The sequence below is a fragment of the Rhinoraja longicauda genome, chromosome 33 (assembly GCF_053455715.1).
Source record: "Rhinoraja longicauda isolate Sanriku21f chromosome 33, sRhiLon1.1, whole genome shotgun sequence".
In the NCBI taxonomy this organism is placed as follows: Eukaryota; Metazoa; Chordata; class Chondrichthyes; order Rajiformes; family Arhynchobatidae; genus Rhinoraja; species Rhinoraja longicauda.
In genome coordinates, this window is record NC_135985.1 from 18,631,177 (window position 1) to 18,650,473 (window position 19,297).

The following is a 19,297-nucleotide window of genomic DNA, read 5'->3' on the forward strand; positions in this document are numbered from 1 at the left end:
TCTCTCTCTCTCTCTCTCTCTCTCTCTCTCTCTCTCTCTCTCATCAATGTGTTAATGTCAATCCATGTGTAATATACCGAGTACACGGTGCAAGTGTGTGCGTGGATCTTGCTTTTAATTTGAAACACTTAAACAAAATAAGCTAAGCGGTTGAGGGTCGCGGGATATTTCTTGCCCAATTACACGGTATTCCTTCATTCCCTGTCGAAACGTTTGTAAATAAAAGTTGGGAATGGTCGCCGATGAGATGTATTTGGGGTCTTCTGAAATAAACAAGGTAGAAGAATGCAAAATAACACTAATATTATCCCACCCCCCTCCATAAGCTTCATAAAAACATGCGCTTACCTCCAAGTGTCAGAGCTTACAGATTTCGCCTCATTTTCTCGCTCTCTGACCTGCTCAAGGTGTAAGTGGATGAGACATCAGTTGATTGACAGAAAATAATGATTGACGTCCAGGAGCGTCCCGTAGACAAACAGTTAATGTAAATATGCTGGCGCTAAGTGGGTGTGTCTTCGTATTATTTTAGCTGTCACTTGATCGATGTAAACCTATTCAACTAAAGATCACCATCGCACCCATTGAGTTGCCATGTGGTTGCTCTGTTGCGTTGAGGAGAAGGGACAATTTTGGGACATGGATTTGCGAGACCTTCCTTGAAGTAAGCAATAGGTCGACAAGCCGCCCACCCCACCCCCCTTCCCAGAGAGAGAGGGAGAGAGAGAGAGAGAGGAGAGAGAGAGAGAGAGAGAGAGAGAGAGAGAGAGAGAGAGAGAGAGAGAGAGAGAGAGAGAGAGAGAGAGAGAGAGAGAGAGAGAGAGAGAGAGAGAGAGGGAGAGAGAGAGAGAGAGAGAGGGAGAGAGAAGAACAAGGGGTGTAGGGATTACACATTGCGGGACAGGAGTTCCTGGCCGCTTCGGAACGGATAAAGGACCGCGCCGTGGTTAGAAACATCGCCGCCTCATGTCTTCTCAGCGCCAACTTTTATCTTCGCAGTATTGGAAGACTTCGGATTGAACACACATATCGGGTAAAGTTAATTCCTTTTTTTAAATGTTTGATTATTTCGCTGATGTGTATGTGTGTGTGCGTGTGACAGAGAGATGTGGAGAGAGAGATGAGAACGATTTTAATTACGATGCTATCTTCCTAAAGTGTATTACTGGTGTATACGTTCTAATTACACTTAATGTCCCGGTCTGTTTAAGTAAGCCCATTATACTTGCCTGGCCCAGGATACGGTTCTAACGCGTCACGTTTAAAGTTGCGTTCCTTGTGTGGACTCGGGGTTTATTTTATTCCCCCCCCCCCCCCACCAAATAGGAGCTTTCCCAAACAGTAGCTGTGATCTATAATGTAGGAAGCATCCCCGATTTAAACCCATTCACTTATCTGATCCGGGCTAGCGGTGTGATGTAAATACTAATTGACCGTATCAATCGTTATTGTAAAATCGCTGGGGTACTTAAACCGCGTCGTTCATCCTTTCGCTTGCCGTTTCTGGATTAAATACCTTTTGGCAAGATAATGCCTCTCAAGGACTGCACCGCATCGGAAGCGAACTAAGTTTATTTAAAGTGATCTTTTTTTTAAAAAACCACACATCTTGCTTTTAAATATTGAAATAGTCAGTTCAGCTGCAAATACAGTTTCTCTTCTCTGCATCACAGAATAACCCTGTCCTCCAAAACACGGCGCTTCTTCAATCCCGAAGTAACCCTGTGCAGGTAGGAATGGAACCAACAATAATAAAAGCAACTCGGATTAAAAAAAAGAAAATTCCGGTCCTTTTTGTGCAAGCATATTAGTTTTGTATGTATAGGGTCCGGCGCCAATCATTTTTTGCAATTACTGGAATATATGAACGTTATATCGCTGTCTTAGCGGTGGAGATACTACTTATATATATTTTTAATATATATAAAATAAATGATTAACATTGGATCATATTTTCCATTTTCCATCTTGCTCCTGGAGGATTTGAGTCCCAGTAAAAAGAAACGAGCAATTACCTTTTTTTTAAACGTTGTAAATTTAGGAATGATTGCGGTTATTTGAAATAAATTGCTTTTTTTCTAAAAATATATATATATATATTCGCTTGTGGTGGATCTTTACATAATGGCCATTTAGGAAGGGACAGCGTGCTAGATATTTATAAACGAGAAGCCCGTTTATTTAGATGGGAAATATTTATCTCAATTATCTCGCTGCATGATGAATTATTTTAATTATTGGTCACAAATTATCTGCGCGATGAACACTCCACACAGGCTTTGTGGAAATTTGTGCATTTTCGTAGCATGGTTAATTTTCGGAAAATAATTATTTTTAAGGGAAAAAAAATTTTTTAAATAGAATTTTGGCGCATTTCATTTGCCTCCTCTCCGCAGATACTCCGGAATGGAGAAGATTTCTAGCCAGCTGTCAGCAGTGAACGACACCGCCTCTTCGCCAACATCAAAGCAGGAACTTCAGCCTTACACCCAGCCTGACCACCCCGGCTCAAGTAACCTGAAGACCAACACTGTGGGCGAGGCTGTCTTGTACGGGCTGCCCATTGTGTCTTTGGTGATTGACGGTCAGGAGAGACTGTGTTTGGCCCAGATCTCCAACACGCTGCTGAAGAACTACAGCTACAACGAGATCCACAACAGGAGGGTGGCTCTGGGGATCACTTGTGTCCAGTGCACACCAGTCCAGCTGGAGATCTTGCGCCGAGCCGGAGCCATGCCGATCTCGTCCAGAAGATGTGGCATGATCACCAAACGGGAGGCGGAAAGGCTCTGCAAGTCTTTCCTGGGCGAGCACTCGCCTCCAAAACTACCCGAGAACTTTGCATTCGATGTATCCCACGCGTGCGCCTGGGGTTCTCGCGGTAACTTCATCCCAGCGAGGTATAACAGCTCTCGGGCCAAGTGCATTAAATGCAGTTATTGCAATATGTACTTTTCTCCAAATAAATTCATCTTCCATTCTCACAGAATCCCGGATGCTAAATATACCCAGCCAGACGCCGCTAACTTCAACTCATGGCGGAGACACCTCAAACTTTCCGACAAAATACCGAGTGATTACTTGGCACACGCTTGGGAGGATGTCAAGGCCATGTTTAATGGAGGGAGTCGCAAACGGACCCTCCCCAACCACGGATCCGGAGGCTCCTCGGCTCTGAAAGCGCACGGTCCCAACGCTATGCCGCCCAGAAGCTCGGAGATGCCCCACAAAGCCATGAGATGCGAGGACGGCCTCAGCCTCGGCAACAACGTCAGGAGTTACCCCGTCATCCCGGTGCCCAGCAAGGGGTTCGGGATGTTGCAGAAGATCCCACCTCCCATGTTCCCGCATCCCTACGGATTCCCCGCCTTCGGGCTGTGTCAGAAGAAAGACGACGCCAACGTGGTTGGAGACAAGGCTCAGGCCGGCCTCCCCGGCATGTTCTGGTCGGGTAACAAGGACGCTGTGTACCCTTCCTTCCCCATGTTCTGGCCGACGGCTGGCACTCTCCCGGTGCCGCCCTACCCACAAGCTCAGGCCAAAGTCGCCGACAACCCGAACGGTCGGCAGAATGAAATGGACGCGTCGGAGCAAAGTGACCGAAGCAGCAACACCCCTAAGGACAGCCTGGCGGACAGCGAGAGATGTTCCAGTGCCCACTCCAGGAACGACGAGGAGAGGTCGGGAGACGAGGCCAGGTCCATAGAAGCTGTGTCCCTGACACCACGCAAACTCAACTACATCTCAGCCTTCCGGCCGGTGGTGAAGGACGCAGAGAGCATCGCCAAACTCTACGGCAACAGGGAAGTGTACAACGGCGCCAGGCCGGGCTACATGTCGCCGGATTTTATGAGCGAGACCTCGAGCTACAGGTCGGCTTCCCCCGACATGGAGAGCGACGGCGAGGAGCCGGAGGTGGACGTGGAGTCGAACCGATGTCCGGATGATGAAGCCTCGCCAACTATCCAAGAGACGGCAGTCCCACTACAAGAAACCCCTAGCAACTCAGAACCCGCTCACCAAATGTCCCACCCAGAGGCCCTGGCCACACCTTACACCGAGCAAGGATCTGAAGAATCCAGACACGACGAACAAAGTATAGAAGAGGAAGACCACGAGGTAGCTTTTTTCTATTGCCAGCCCTACTGCCTGAATTACGAGTTCTGTTATTTAATAAAAGCCATGTCGAATTATAAGATTCAGTTTGTATAGATAAAACTAAGCACTACTGTTAAATAATAAACTGAACCCAAATATTTAGAATGTCTTGTAGTATCCTAAACAGGGAGCGAAAGGCGCTGACACCTTAGAATTAGCATTCAGTCATATTGAATAGAATGTAATTAACCAGATTATCAGGCCTTGTTTAATTCGTCTGAAACTGAGAGAGCTAAATCGTCAATAGGGGGTTGTGATGTTGGGTTGCATTTTAGTTTGGGTCATTTTCTTTCAAGTATTCAATAATTGCATGTATAAAAACCAATGCACGCAAATGGAGTTTAATGCCAACTGCAGGTTCGAAGGGTTTTATTTTAATCCCAAGGATTTTTGTGGGGAGGGTGGGCTCGGAGCGACCAATTGGTGGAAATGATCCCAGGTCTCCCATTTCACCCCCGGTGACAGAGAGAGATTGTGAACCAAAAGCTTTGGTTGATTGACGGGTCGCAGTAACCTCTTGGAGCTTGCTTCTCAATGTTTGTCTGTTTCAGGTATTTTCGCACGAACAGGATGTGCAGAGTGTGAAGAATCCTGCCACGGTGGCTCTAGCGCCCGTTTACATCTGCAGTGCAGACGCCGCCGGTAAACCACTCCCCCAAATCCCATCCATACCCACCCTCCAACTCGTTACCATCACTCGTGGCCTGTTTCAGCTCCATGCCCAAGTGCGAAACCCGCCTGAACTGCAGACTGAACTGCTCGTCTGTGAATGTGTCAGGGGCTTTTCAAACGGAAAGTTTACACGGGGCGGGCTGATGGTTCCTCCAGCACTTAATTTTTAAAAAACATCTATTGTCTGGAGGTTTAACAATGAATTAGGCAGAGGCAGCTCATTTGGAATGCACTGGCGGAAGCGGATTCCAAATATGCGAACTAAACATGTTTCTCTTTAAACTCAGGGCCCCGGGATGGAACTGATTAGTGTTCTGCCAAAGAGTCGCCACATGGGCGATGGGCCGATTGGTCTACCCCATACTATGTCATTCAACAAGTGTTAATTTTCACGTAAACGCATTCATATTTTAAATTTGTAATTAAAACTGTGCAGAATCTGGACTATCACAAGTAAACGGGAACCCTGTTGATCGAGATGTGGTTTGCCTATATGGCTGAGGCTCGGTTTAGTGCATCGAGTCCCTTTGATAACGCCAGCCTGTAATGCGGGTGCCTTGATTCGGTCCACTGCTCGCCACACTTATATTTACAATCATAGTCCCGCGTTGCGCTCTCTCTGAAAATCTGTTTGTTCTATTCCAAGAGCAAGTCAAGGAAGACAATCAGTGCTCGGCGGAGGACTCGGAGTCCAGGAAATCGTTTCTGGACCAAGGGAGCGTCTCCCAGGAAACCTCTGCCAGTATTGAGCGGGGTGAGTGTGCCGGCCCTGCGATCAGCAGGTTCACCCGCAGGAACACATCCCTCGGTTCAAGTTGCAACAACTCTTCACTAAAGCTTACATTTGGCATTTAACATTAAAATGTAAAGATAGCAATGTCAGTTAGAGTTTTGATTGGTAAATGTGTCAATGGTTACGGGGAGAAGGCGGGAGAATGGGGTAGAGAGGGAAATATCGATCAGTCATGTTCGAATGGCGGGACAGACTCGCTGGGCGGAAAGGCCTAATTCTGCTCCTATGTTTTATGAACTTATTCTGAACTTCCGTGTTAGTTGCACCTATATTTATGCCAATTATCTTCTACATAACAAGTATCGGTGCAATTCTCGTGAGTTTGTCAGTAGATTGTTTCCCAGGTGTATCTTTTGCAGGAAACCCAATGTGTTCTATATTTTCTTTGGTCAATTTAATTTGAGATGTTCACTGAGGGCATTCTCACTCGGAAACACAAGCGGGCTCAAATGGCGTGTGATGTTATGGTCTGCACTACATTCAATTAAGGGACTCAGGAAAAAAAAAGCTGTGTTTGAGCAGGTAGCTAATAAAGTATGGTTAGATGTAAACATGTCGCTGATGGGTTGTGATTGAGTTCATCTATGTGTCTGCAGGTGAAGATGGCATTGTACTGGAGAGCCCGCCAACACAACTGGTGGAAAAAGACATCGAAAATATGGGCAAAGGTCTGCGTTTGGACTTTCTTTGGTTTTAATCCAACTACAGCTCGGGGGCAGAAACCTCGAGTAGATGTTGTCCAGGTCACTCTGGGTTAGGACTCTTCCATCATATTGCAATCTTACTTTCCTTGCAGTCCCATGCGCAGGCAGGAAAGCCAGCCATGATCTTCATCGCTTTCATGCTTGTTAACAGGTGTCTCCTTAAATCATTTGTTATTTTTTATATTATTTTGAACGATTCAAAAAGTCCGACCATTTAAAGTTGAGCCAGGAGTTTTAATCACGCTTTAAAATAACAATCAAATTCCCTAAGACGCTTTATCGCTCCGGCACTGAAAGGTCCAAGCGCTGGTTTTATTTATTCGTAGACTGGATTTATAAAATTCAAATTTAATTAATTGTGGTACTGAAGCAGTTTCACACAGCCTCGAGTTTGGGGGGGGGGGTGAAAGGGTCAGATTTTCTGTCGTCGGACCTTTTATTTGCAATGCAAACTGAACCAGAAATGGGTTGTCATTTTCTGTACATGAGATGTTTATAATGTTATACATTTCCGCAGACCAGTTAGATTGGAACAGATTAGCTGTGCCGAGTCGGCCTCCTGTATATCGATATTCGAAGCGACCGCTTGATGCTGAGAATTTTGAGCAGTGCTATTTGGTTTAAATTTCTCAAGTATCAGAAGGGGTACTGACCCGTGAATTAAAAAACGTTGTATAATAATAAACTAAACAGAAAATGCCGGTAAAACTCATCAGGTCTGTCAGCATCTGTGGTTAAAGAAACAATTAACGTTTCAGGTTGAAGACGTCCAATCAGAATTACAGCATGTCCTGTTTCTATTTCAGATGTGCAGCGGCTGCAGTTTTGTTTAAATGATTTTCATTAATAAATCATAACACAAATTGATTTAGAATTTTCTTTTTTTTTTAAAACGCGTTACTGTTATTTTACCTAAAGGGTAAGGATGGGAAAGTGCGCAACGTCTTGGTGAATAGTTGACCAGTCAGTGTATGTGGTAACTCCCACCTATGGAGAATTCTGCTAATCGCTGACCGTGATGGCGTCAATGCGAACCAAAGCGCATTTAACCCTCAATAAGCCAGGGCAGGACCTGTTGTAAAGTTGGTGGTGGAGCTTTAATCAGCGGCAATACCCTCCCGAATGGCTTTCGAGCCAAACGGCCAAAGACATCCATTCCCCCCTCGCCCTGTGCATCTTAATTACATTTACCGGGCTGTTCAGTGACCCTAACTCTCGCTCTTTCAGTCTGAGGAAGGGTCCCGACCCGAAACGTCGCCCATCCCTTCACCCCAGAGATGCTGCCTGACCCGCTGAGTTATTCCAGCACTTTTTGCCTATCTGACTGTCGCACATTTGGAGGTCTGTTAAGAGTTATCACTCCTCGTGTTCTTGTTTCAGAGGAACTTCAAAAACTACTCTTGGAGCAAATGGATCTTAGGAAGAAATTAGAGCGCGAATTTCAGAGCCTGAAAGGTAAGTCGGTGTGAAGCTCTTCTGGAGGAGAAAGTTATCACTGGGGATCATATGATTTTAAACCATTTGTTCACGCTCCGCTACACATACTGTTCATGTCCTTGCGAATAAACCAGAAATGATTTCAACCTCTTAAAACAAATGTATCATTCTTTAAAAACATTTCCATACACGGGAAAATGCTTGAACGCTGTTAGGATACAAACATACTTTCTTCATCGTCAGTCTGACATTCAACTGCGTTTGTGTAAAGTCCTAAAATAGGACAGTAATTAAGTAAAGGAAGGGCATTGGTGTCAGATGCAGGGGGAAACAAAATCGTTAATTGGGATTGAACCCAGTGGAACAGAACGAAGAGGAGTTCTTTTTTGGAAGTGGGTCTATTCTGGATGGCACAAAAAGTATGTCAACAAATATTAACTTGAATTCTGCCCTACTTTTCTACAGACAGTTTTCAGGATCAAATGAAGAGGGAATTGGCTTACCGAGAAGAGATGGTTCAACAACTCCAGATCGTTAGAGGTAAAGTGCGCCCACGTGCCGGTGTTTATAGCAGTGAATTGGGCAGTGCTCTAGTCAGCATCTCACGCAGTGCATTAACAACATTTGTAGTGGAATTATTTTTCAATAATTTCAATTGCAGTGGCACTGACCTTTTGATGTGTTGCCGCTACAGCGTCCTTCTCGTCTCGGTAATCTGTGCAGCTTCTACATGTTCAAACGGCTCCAAGGCATCATTACAAATAAATGATTGAATTTTTTCTTCCACTGCAATTTTCAAGCTGTCTAAATTAAAAACCGAGGCGTAAAATTACCTGTGAAGTAGTGCCTAACTTTGGTTTAATTTTCAACTGGTGTGCCTTCCAGCACAATCCACCTCAATGGACTGGGAGCATTTGGCTGCTTCACGGATAAATCTAAATAGCGCGTGAGTTTTGACTGCTCAGCCAGAACTCATTTGAGTTTGTAAGGAGAGATTTAAAAAAAACACAAGCTGTGGGTGGTTTTTTTTCTTTAATTGTTATTGAGACTGGCTGGAGTTCCCTTTAGTTTATGTTCTGCTGCTTTTCTCAGTGACGGAATCATTTGCTTTTGACAGATACACTCTGTAATGAACTGGACCAAGAAAGGAAAGCGCGGTACGCCATTCAACAGAAACTGAAAGGTAAGGGTGTCTCCATCCTAATCATCTGCGTTTCGAAAAGGAGGGGTGAGGTAACAATGGGCGCACAGACAATGCTGATCCCAAACGAAAGGGGCCCCAGGTGGAAGAGAGAGTGAGGATCTCGGAGAGACGATTGAGAGGACGAAAATATATTAAAGACGAAGAATAGACAACACAATAGACTGGAAAGAGAGAGGGACGCGAATGTAGTAGGAAAGGAATTAAAATGTTGGCTCGGGAACAATGATAAGTTTTAGAGCAAAAGTAATACGCGACAACAGCGTAATTTTATATATTTAATAAAAGGAAACGAGATGATATTTTTTTGCTCTGCAGCAACTTGAAGCGGTGTAGGCGCTGGTACCAAATCGAACCAGAACTCTGGAAACTCGATTGGCCAAACACTCACTCTTTTAGGCAGTTAGAGGTGAAGAGGTAGGAAAGTGAGGCTTAGCCCAGAGGTAACAGGTACAAGTAGAATGTCTTTATTCACAAAATGCTGGAGTAACTCAGCAGGTCAGGCAGCATCTCGGGAGAGAAGGAATGGGTGACGTTTCGGGTCGAGACCCTTCTTCAGTCTGAAGAAGGGTCTCGACCCGAAACGTCACCCATTCCTTCTCTCCCGAGATGCTGCCCGACCTGCTGAGTTACTCCAGCATTTTGTGAATAAATACCTTCGATTTGTACCAGCATCTGCAGTTATCTTCTTATACAAGTACAATGTCTCCTGGGTCGAATCAGGCGTGGTATTAAAAGCAGTATTTAGCACATATTTAGGATGTGGTTCAGATCAAGGCTCACAAGGCAGATGTTACAAACCGTAGATAAACACAAGATGCTGGAGCAACTCGGCGGGACAGGCAGCATCTCTGGATAGTTTCGGGTCGAGACCCTTCTTCTTCAGACTGCAAACCGTGTCAGTTTCTAACCACTTTTTTCCCTGTTCCCTCTCCACCTCTCCATCTCTCTGCACCAGAAGCGCACGACGCTCTTCACCATTTCTCCTGTAAAATGCTGACCCCAAGACATTGCACAGGAAACTGCTCCTTCAAATCGCCTCTGCTTCCGCAGTGACAAAGAAGCCCTTTACACCACGACACAAGCGGTGTTATAAAATAATGTCCCTAGTACTGTACATAATAAAGAAGTTTTTAATATAAAGGTGCAAACCAGGACACACAGAAGCTGAGGGGGTGCACAGAGCCGACCCCCCGGGAGAGGTGCGGACAATATCTATCTGCGATATCTATTGTTGACGGAGGATGTGAATATGAATCCAAGGACTCCGGGCACGAAATTTTCTATATGAAGAATGAATCGATGACCTTCGGGTCATATCACACACCCTACCTGTTTGGCTTTCAATGTCCACTTATTTAAAGAAAAGATATTGTTCATAAAAAAATAAGTGGTAATGTGCAATTTATCTTTATGTAATGTGATTTCATTCGTAAAGTATTTAATGGTTGTAATTTATTGATTTATTTATTATTTATTTGCGTTTCTCATCCCGAGATCTAGGGGTAAACACAACTATCTTTGTATATTATCGATGTTATTACAACAGCACTTTAAGAGGTAATCCAGTGTACAAAGATTCCGTTTGGAAAATGTTAAGTGATTTTGTTCTTAAAATAAAGCCGGCCTTAAACCGTTTCCTTAGCTTCGGGTATTTTTTTATATCGGTTTATGTTGCACTGGAGACCGGGCGAGGGCGAGAAATCGTTGCCTTGGGAATAGAAAAGTTTAGACAGAGTCCCGAACCTCGGAAGGGGGCGTTCAGGAGGATGTGAACGGCCTATGTTTCGTTCTGGTCCGAGAGGTGTCAGAGTTTGGAAGAGTTGAGATTGTGAGTGGAGTTTCGATATGTTTCCAAAGGACCGAGTGTAGGTAAGGGGGGTGATTAGTTTAGAGGTTTCTGATACCGGTCATCAATCACTGTAACAGTTTACAATATACATTTGCCACATAGTCCCTGGTGCCTATATTTCCTGTTCTGTATATGCTCTCACCCGAGGATAGGATTTAACGTATTAAGCATTACAAGATCAACACTGATTTAAAACGGATCTATCCCCTTTCATACGGAATAACGACGCCGTTGACTGACTCTGGTAACGATTAGATTTCACTGTGCCATGTGTAATGACATGGTAAATTGCCTCTAAAAGTTTTCTCGGTCGGGCCTTTCTCCTTTATAAAACGTACAGGAAAGAGGTCGGTAGTTTCGTTAGCAATCACCACATTAGTCAACCCTTGCTGTAGCGTTTCCGATTTGTAGCGACAAAATCTGATCCTCTGAAGTTCATTTCGAAGTACTGAAAATGTACCAAGCACAAAACACACATAAATTAGTATAGACATAATATCGAAAATCATGGTGAGAATACAGATCTACTATTGGATTTATATTAGGTCAAATTTGAGGAGTCAACACAAAGGGCTGACCCCATTTTTTGAGGGGCAAAGTTCAGTTTGAAAATAGTTCCAAACATCACACCTACAGTTCCTTGTGCCGACATAAACCCCTCAAAGCCCCTCCGACCCTTATTCCATATTTTTGATTGAAGTAAAGTCCTAAACTTCAAGAGGTTACCGACACACAAAAAAAATCCTCCAGAAAATCTACCCAACGATTTATTTCTGTGTAAAATAATCAAGCCGTGTACAGGAAGGTATTTGGAATATAATCTTGTGTCTTCTGAAAACGTAGTGAACGTTGGCAGACATACTTGTCAAATAGACTTTCTTAAACGACTAAATATCCAGGGATAATTTAAGATTGAAATTGAGATATTTTATGATAAAGGACTGGGTAATTAAATACATTCCAGTAATCATGTTCTGTGTATCTTGCCCCCTTGTAGGGACACTTGTCCCCTGCTGCGGCCAACAGGGAAACAAACTTGAAATCAACTTCAGCGGAAAGAAAATAAGGGAAAGTACAAAGGGCCCAAAAGTAGCTCCAAACAATAGTCTCCGCCGCGGTGGAATGGGGAACTCATCAGGAGTTCAAAGGAGATGTGGAGTCGGGAACTATTTCAGACGTGTGTGCGTGTGTGTGTGTGAGAGAGAGAGTGTGTGTGAGAGAGAGAGAGAGAAAGAGTGAAAGAGAGAAAGAGAGAGAGAGAGAGAGAGAGAGAGAGAGAGAGAGAGGTTGAGGGAGAGAGGTAGTAGAAACTAGGTGCTGGTGTTGGTGCGTGAGTGATTGTGTGACTATATTCGTGTGTTAATCTGTACATGTGAGAATGAATATGAGCGAATGTGTGCGCATGAGTGTGTGTGCGCGTATGGGAATGAGTGAATGTGTGTGTGAGTGAATATTAATGAATGTGCGTGTGTATTAGTGAATCGGTGTGTATATGAGCGAAATGTATGTGTATGAGTGAATATGTGCGTGTGTGAGTGAATGTGTGTGTTTGGTATGGACGGACTGGCGGTAGTTGGCAGGCATGTCAGATGTTGAAAGAAAATTGCAGTATCCCAACCCACTGTGAAATTCTTCCCCCGCCCCCTGAAATAAATCACTCGGATTGCACGCACTGCTGTAGGAGCGGTTCATTTATAATCCATATGTTTGGTTTTGGCAATTTTCCTCTTTTGTATCGATTTGGAAATATGAAAGTAGAAAAAAAAGTGCCCTTTCACACAATTTCGCACAGCACAGCGATTCTTTGTAATATTTCCGAGAGACAATTCCTTGTGAGACTGGAATTCCTTTACACATTGTGCGTTGAGTTTACACGTGGTACGTGGAGAATCAGCAGCGGTTTGTGTGTCCGTTCAACTCTTGAACGTCGATCTTCCAAAATTAGCGAGAGCCATTTTCCACTCTTCATGTGGCCGGGTAGCATTCCAAATCGCAATAGGAAGTTCTTTCTGCAAATCCCCTCCATCTCCAAAATAAATATGTCCTGGCTCGCATTCCACTTAGTACGTGCTACCATACTTTCCATAAATTGGCTGCCCGCTAAACAATGAGCACAGTTATATGCAGTCCTTTGGTTGGCAAGCATTTTTGAGAGTACAATGAAATTGTACACATAAATGCAACTCAATCTGTTCCTGGAAAACTAAACCACAGGAACGTTTTAAGGGTGGCACAGTGACACAGCTTGTAGAGCTGCTAGCTCGCAGTTCCAGAGACCTGGGTTCGATCCTGATCTCGGGTTCTGCCTGTGTGGAGTTTGCATGTTCTCCCTGTTACCAGGTTGGTTTCCCCAGGGTGTTCCGGTTTCCTCCCAGAAACCAAAGATATGCAGATTTATAGGGCAATTGGCCTCCATAAATTCTCCCCCTAATGTGCAGGGAGTGGATGCGAAAAATAATATAGTGTGAAGGAGTGAATGATGGTCGGTGTGGATCCAATGGGCCAAGGGGCTTGTTTCTATGCTGCATCTTTCAATTCAATTCAAAAACTCTTGGTCTAAGAAATACACCCTATGAAGGATTAGCTCATGAACTTTTAAAAAATTGGTATGAAATGCACTGTCATCAATATCACCCCATTTATAGCGATGTTGTGGCCAAGCAGTCTATGCGTTGGGTTCAACTGTCGCACAAGCCAAGGATTTGAATCCCTTCGCTGCCAACGAGCAGATGAATTTCAGTGCTGTTCTTGAAGGAATCCAACGCACTTGCATGCAATTGCCGTTTCTGGGCTGGAGTTAGTTGTCAACAGTGGTTGCCAGAGCTTCTCACCCTGTGCATCAGTTCAATTGTTGGTCGCTGGGATATCAAACTCGCAAATTTCCGTTTTATTTTTATTCCAACTTCTTTCCTCCGCCCCTGAAAGAACTGACTCCTGCCGGATAGTTTCATGGATGACTGTAGTCTCCGACACCACCTCTTCAGCATCAGGCAATGGAAATGATCGCATGGACCTCGCTCACTCCATATCCACACACGCAGGCACATTTTTCACCATGAGTGATTGGACTGAATTCCTGATTAATGATTACGCTCAATAAGCCCAGAGCATTGAAAACAGCTGCGATGTTCTGAACTGCTGCGATTAAGATCAACTGACTCAGCACAGATTGGTGAAGTTCACCGTTCTAGAACAGGAATAACCAGCTGAATATAACAATGTTCATATCTGATGTGAAAACATTGTAATACTTTTAAGCAATTTGCACCAACGAGTTATTGAAGACAAAATAATTGTTGTTCCAATGGGGAATGTCATTCATTAGATTGGGTGTTGTGTAATAACAACAAGAACCATGGGCGGTCAAATTATTTAGATAAATAAATGTGAAAAAAAATACATTTAGCTATCAATGGTGTCTGAAAAGATTTAAAAAAAACTGTGATTAATACTTGGAATAAATTACTAACTGGAAAAGTAGAGAAGGTCGCTCAGTCTAGTTAGATAAACTGTAGTTTAGGCTAGGCAGATAGTGTCTCTGGAAACACCACTATGAGGCGGATAGATTGAATGGCCTCCTCAAGTACGGCTTGCAAAGACCTGGGAAATGTATGGGTTCACAGGTTTACTGTGGGATTAAAGAGAGAGGAGCCTTGATTGAACAATGTGGTGTGCATTTGGAGAGGGAGATGAATCAAGCAGATGGATCTGGTAGGTGGCGACCTTCCAAACACCTGGGAGAATGTTGCCCATTTCCCATACATGTGCCTCCTCCCCAACCTCTCTGTGTCACCGACCCTGCTGATCCCATGTTGACCACTGAGGGCAGCATAGACTGTTTTTTTTGTGTTCAATTATGTTGAAGTATTTTCACCTGTGTGTCATTATCATTTGGGTTACATATTGAGTTCCCTAGTTAAGTTCTGATGTTTGTCCTTGTCTTGAATTTGTTCATGTTGTGCACCTTTAGTTGTGTTTTTGACCTGATCGTGACTTGGATTCCTCTGCCTGTGGGTTTTTATTTATTTTGACTATGTTACCTGTTAACTTGACCACAATTCTAGTCAAGCCCTTTGGCCTTTACTCCTGACTCTTATGCTCTCTCTGTGTTTGGGTCTACTCTACTCATGACTTTGTTCTGCTTCTCTCGTGCCTCTTTTAAGGTGTCTCCTAAGGCATCCTTTTTTTGACAATACTTTCCTCAATGTTTTATTTTGGTTTTGTGTTGAATCTTAATGAGGGATGAGTGAATGGAACCATTTGAAAATGATTAATTGGGTGGCTGAGACTGTCAAACCATGGCTGTGGACTGGGTTGGAGTCATTCTGTTCTGGGAGCAGGAAATGGTCTCTGTGCATGTGAGAGTCAAGTGGCTGATCCAAGCCTTGACTCAGATCCCTGACTCCACATTAATTTCAATTAGATGTTACATTTGTATATGATATGACTTTGTAGTTCAGTCAGAGAACTCTGTGCAGCTGTGAAAACCAACTTACAATGCCAAACCAGTGAAGTATGCAGGAGACGCAAAGAACTGCAAATGCTAGAATCTTGGACAAAACAATGCTGGACTAACTCTGGATCAGGCAGCATCTGTGGCGGGAATAGACAGATGATGTTTTGGGTTCCAGTTCCTCAGACTGGAGGTAGTTTGGAAATAGTCTATGCTGAATGTAAAATGCCTTGGAAGGCAACTGTAATAAACTGGAGGAGAGCATAAGATATCTGATAAGAATAAAGTGGGTTTTAAATTAAATTGGTCACTTTATGAAGGAGTGGATAGTTGGACAATTGAGTGTCCTAATTTTAATGAGCAATTTGATAAAGGGAATGATTATCCATATATTATATGAGTGATAATCATAGTGATTATGTCAGAGATATAATGTGATGTGGTGGATGAACTGGTTAGTAGTTTGAACCCCAAGGTAAAGGAATGAAGAGGTTGTCCTCTCCTGCTCTCAGTGCGGTTTGCTGCAATTACCCCAATCTGTTTGATACAAGGGGATTGTTCAAAGTATATTATTTTTATGAAGATTGATGTTTTAACATATTCAGTGGTACTTTAGTGGGAGCACTCCTCACCTAAACCTTAATCTTCATGTCAGTAGATTCTGAATTCCGGTTCTATTTGAGTGACTTGAGCACAAGGATGCTAAAATTCAAATGCAGTTCTGAGGGAGTGCTGCACTGTTGCCTTGATGGGAAGTTAAATACGATTCCATAGCAATATTGGGAAGACAAAGGAACTATCCCCGTCACCCTGGCCAATTCTACCCTTCTCTCAACATCACCAAAGCAGACAAAATGTGTAGGGAGGAACTGCGGATGCAGGTTTATACTGAGGATAGACACAATGCTGGAGTAATTCAGTGGATCAGGCAGCATCTCTGGAGAGAATGAATAGATGATGGTTTAGGTCGGAACCCTTTTTCAGATAGATTACCTGCTCAGAATCACATTATTGTTTGAGGATTGTATGCGCATCCTTGACTGCTATATATTTGAAGCTTCACAACAGCAACCGAACTTCACATATACTCAATTTATGCAATTGCATTTGGTCATTGTCGATTTTGGTTTGTATCACGGCATTGCAAGTGTTTTTAGTCTCCTGTGGGTGCAATGAACCTCCTAACTGTTTGGTAGACAAACACAATCTTTCATAAATTACCATTCTCGTTAAGGGATTGGGGATGTGGGGAAATGGATGCTGTTGTTTAAGACCTTTTGTACTGTTCGAACCTCAGGTGGTTGGTGATTACAGATTTGGATTTGCGTTTGATTGGAAATGAAGGTGTAATTTTACATCGGCTTTGATGGTCTTTCATTCTAACAGTGGCTGGGCTGTGAATTAAAAAAAACACAGCCTGCGGCAAGGTAATTCTGAAAATGTCTCCTGAATGAGGCCATGATGGAGTTGGCCTAGAGGTGACCCACTCACCAGGTATTTGGTTGGTGGGGTTATTGCTTTAGCTGACATCAAGTAGAATCAGTTGCCCAAAGATTGGCTCAAGAACATTCAGGGAGGTTCTATTGGTCCTGGGGCTGGACTTGTGTGTTCTGACATAAGAATTTGTGGATCTGATAACGATAAAGAGTAATTGTTCTGAACGCTAACCCTTCTTAATTCCTCCACAGATGTTGCCTGAAATGGTGGTGTATTTGATGCATTTAATGCCGTATCTTTAATGTAGGAAGGTGTTATTAGTGGGAACAACAGTGCCACAAATACGTTGCTGCTTTTGTATTAGTTTAGCTTTTTATTGTTGTGTGCTGAGGTAGAGTGAAAATAATATTTTATTTATTTTTTGCTGTGTGCTCACCAGTCAGCTAGAAAACTAAACATGATTACAATCAAGTTGTCCACAACATTCGGATAAAGGCTAAAGGGTATAACGTTTAGTGCAAGATAAAGTCTGATAGAAGATAGTTCGGTGGTCTCCAATGTGATAGATGGGGGTCAAGACTGCTCTCCAATTGGTGAGAGGACAGTTCAGTGCCTGATAACAGCTGGGAAGAAACTGTCCCTGAATCTGAATGTACGCATCTTCAGACTTCTGTACCTCTAGCCTGAGGGGCGAGGAGGGAGTGACTGGGATGAAACTGGTCCTTGTTTATGCCGGTGGCCATCCTGAGGAAGTGTGAAATGCAGACGGAGTCAATGGAAGGTTTGCATGATGGTTTGGGGTGCATTCACAACACTCCGTAATTTCTCACGGTCTTTTGTAGAGCTGTTCCCAAACCATGCTGTGATAGAATACTTTCTATGGTACATCTGTAGAAGTTGGTGAGGGTTGTTGGGGACATGACTAATTTCCTTGGCCTTCTAAGGAAGTAGAGGCATTGGTGTGCTTTCTTGACCATTGCTTCACTGTGCCTGCTCCAGGACAAAGTGCTGGTGATATTTATTACCAAGAACGTGAGGCTATCAACCATCTCTACTTTGGCGGCATCGATGCGTACAAGAGTTTGTTTGCTGCTTTGCTTCCTGAAGTCGATTACAATCTCCTTTGTCTTGCTTTATTCACATATGTCTATTTGCTTTATAAATGGGAACAAATACACTTGTGATATGAATTTCCAGTATCTTCACTAGAAGGGCCAGAGCTTGGGGGTAATTACACCCATGGGTCCAGTACATTGGTGGCCAAATTACTGGATTACCAATCAGAGATCTGATCCACTGCTTCAGATACAGGAGTCTAAATCTCACTCTGGTAGTGAGGAAGTTTAAATTCAAGTAGTTAAATTATTCGTAGAGTTCGAGGAAAATGATTGTCTCACTGGTGGTGTTCATGAAACCAACATCTTGAGTTGTCTTGAAACTCGCCTTCTGCTCCTGAAGAAAGGAAATCCCCCATGTCACTTCAGACCCACCAATGTGGCTGATTCTGAACTGAGGGGTGAATAGGAATGGACAATAAATGCCAGCAACAGCTACAATAACTTGGTAACATCCACAGTAAATGTTGGTAAAATCCAGTGAACAAATTAATCCAAAAAAAATACCAGCTGGAACTTGGTCTGTATATAGCAAAGATTCTGGTTTTAAACTGGTAACTGCAATGTGATAGTGAGAATACCAGATGACCAGACCAGTGAGTTGGACCCAGATGGAAGTTGCTCTGTATACAATGTATTGAGCTGAGGGTTTATGAGTGGGAGGGGAGGTGCTGTTGATTGTGACTGGATTGGCAAACCACAGAGTAGGAGGCAATCCTTGACTGGCAATATGAGAACCTACCTTATTTTACAAATAATGTAGAAATATAAAGCTGGTAGCAATGAAACCATCCATGCATTGACTGAGAAACACACAGGAAGCTCTCAGCAGGCTGTGCAATATCTGTGGAGAGAGCTAATGTTTTGGCTCAATGACCTGTTGTCATGGTGGTGAGGGGTGATGATGGGTGCAAGTTCTCTTTCTCCAAACTGTCTACAACTTCAGCAGGGGTGCGCGTTTTCTATACGGGGTCTTTTCCTGGCTGTGACCTGAGAACCCTTTATTAAACGTGAACCTACAGCAGATGATGCAAAAAACAAACCCATAATCGACTGCAAAATTAATGCTGCAGGAGGATATCGATGAACTCGTCGCTGGGTAGAACAGAGGCAAATGGTACGCAGTCTAGAGGCGTGTAAAGGAATGCATTTGGCAATGCGCAGTAAGGCCATATGCAACAAGGACACTGAGATCTGTGGTGGAACAGAGGGTTCACGGAGCAAGATACTTAAAAGCCAGATGTCGGTGAGGTGGTGAAATAAAAACAAATAGTATAATTTGATAATGAGTTAAAGTTGTCAACATAGTTAATGGAGTCAACGACCTCCAAGGGATTCTACTTGATGTGGTGTATTTGAACGCAGAAAACTTCAATAAAGTGCCACTCGAGAGATTATTAAACAGCGAGAGTACATGACCCTGGATACAATGCGCTAATGCGGATTGGGGATTTGTTAATGAACAAAAAAAAACA

The 19,297-nt window shown here is 43.5% G+C and overlaps 1 protein-coding gene across 1 annotated transcript; it reads left to right on the forward strand.

Moving 5' to 3' along the window:
• Positions 1-2,406: 2,406 nt before the first annotated feature.
• Positions 2,407-10,288, forward strand: skor1b (SKI family transcriptional corepressor 1b). Its single transcript, XM_078427267.1, has 8 exons — positions 2,407-4,119; positions 4,710-4,800; positions 5,477-5,584; positions 6,220-6,291; positions 7,708-7,782; positions 8,230-8,304; positions 8,882-8,947; positions 9,924-10,288. The coding sequence occupies exons 1-8, from the start codon at positions 2,407-2,409 to the stop codon at positions 10,019-10,021; spliced, it is 2,298 nt and encodes a 765-aa protein (XP_078283393.1). The 3' UTR covers positions 10,022-10,288.
• Positions 10,289-19,297: the final 9,009 nt, after the last annotated feature.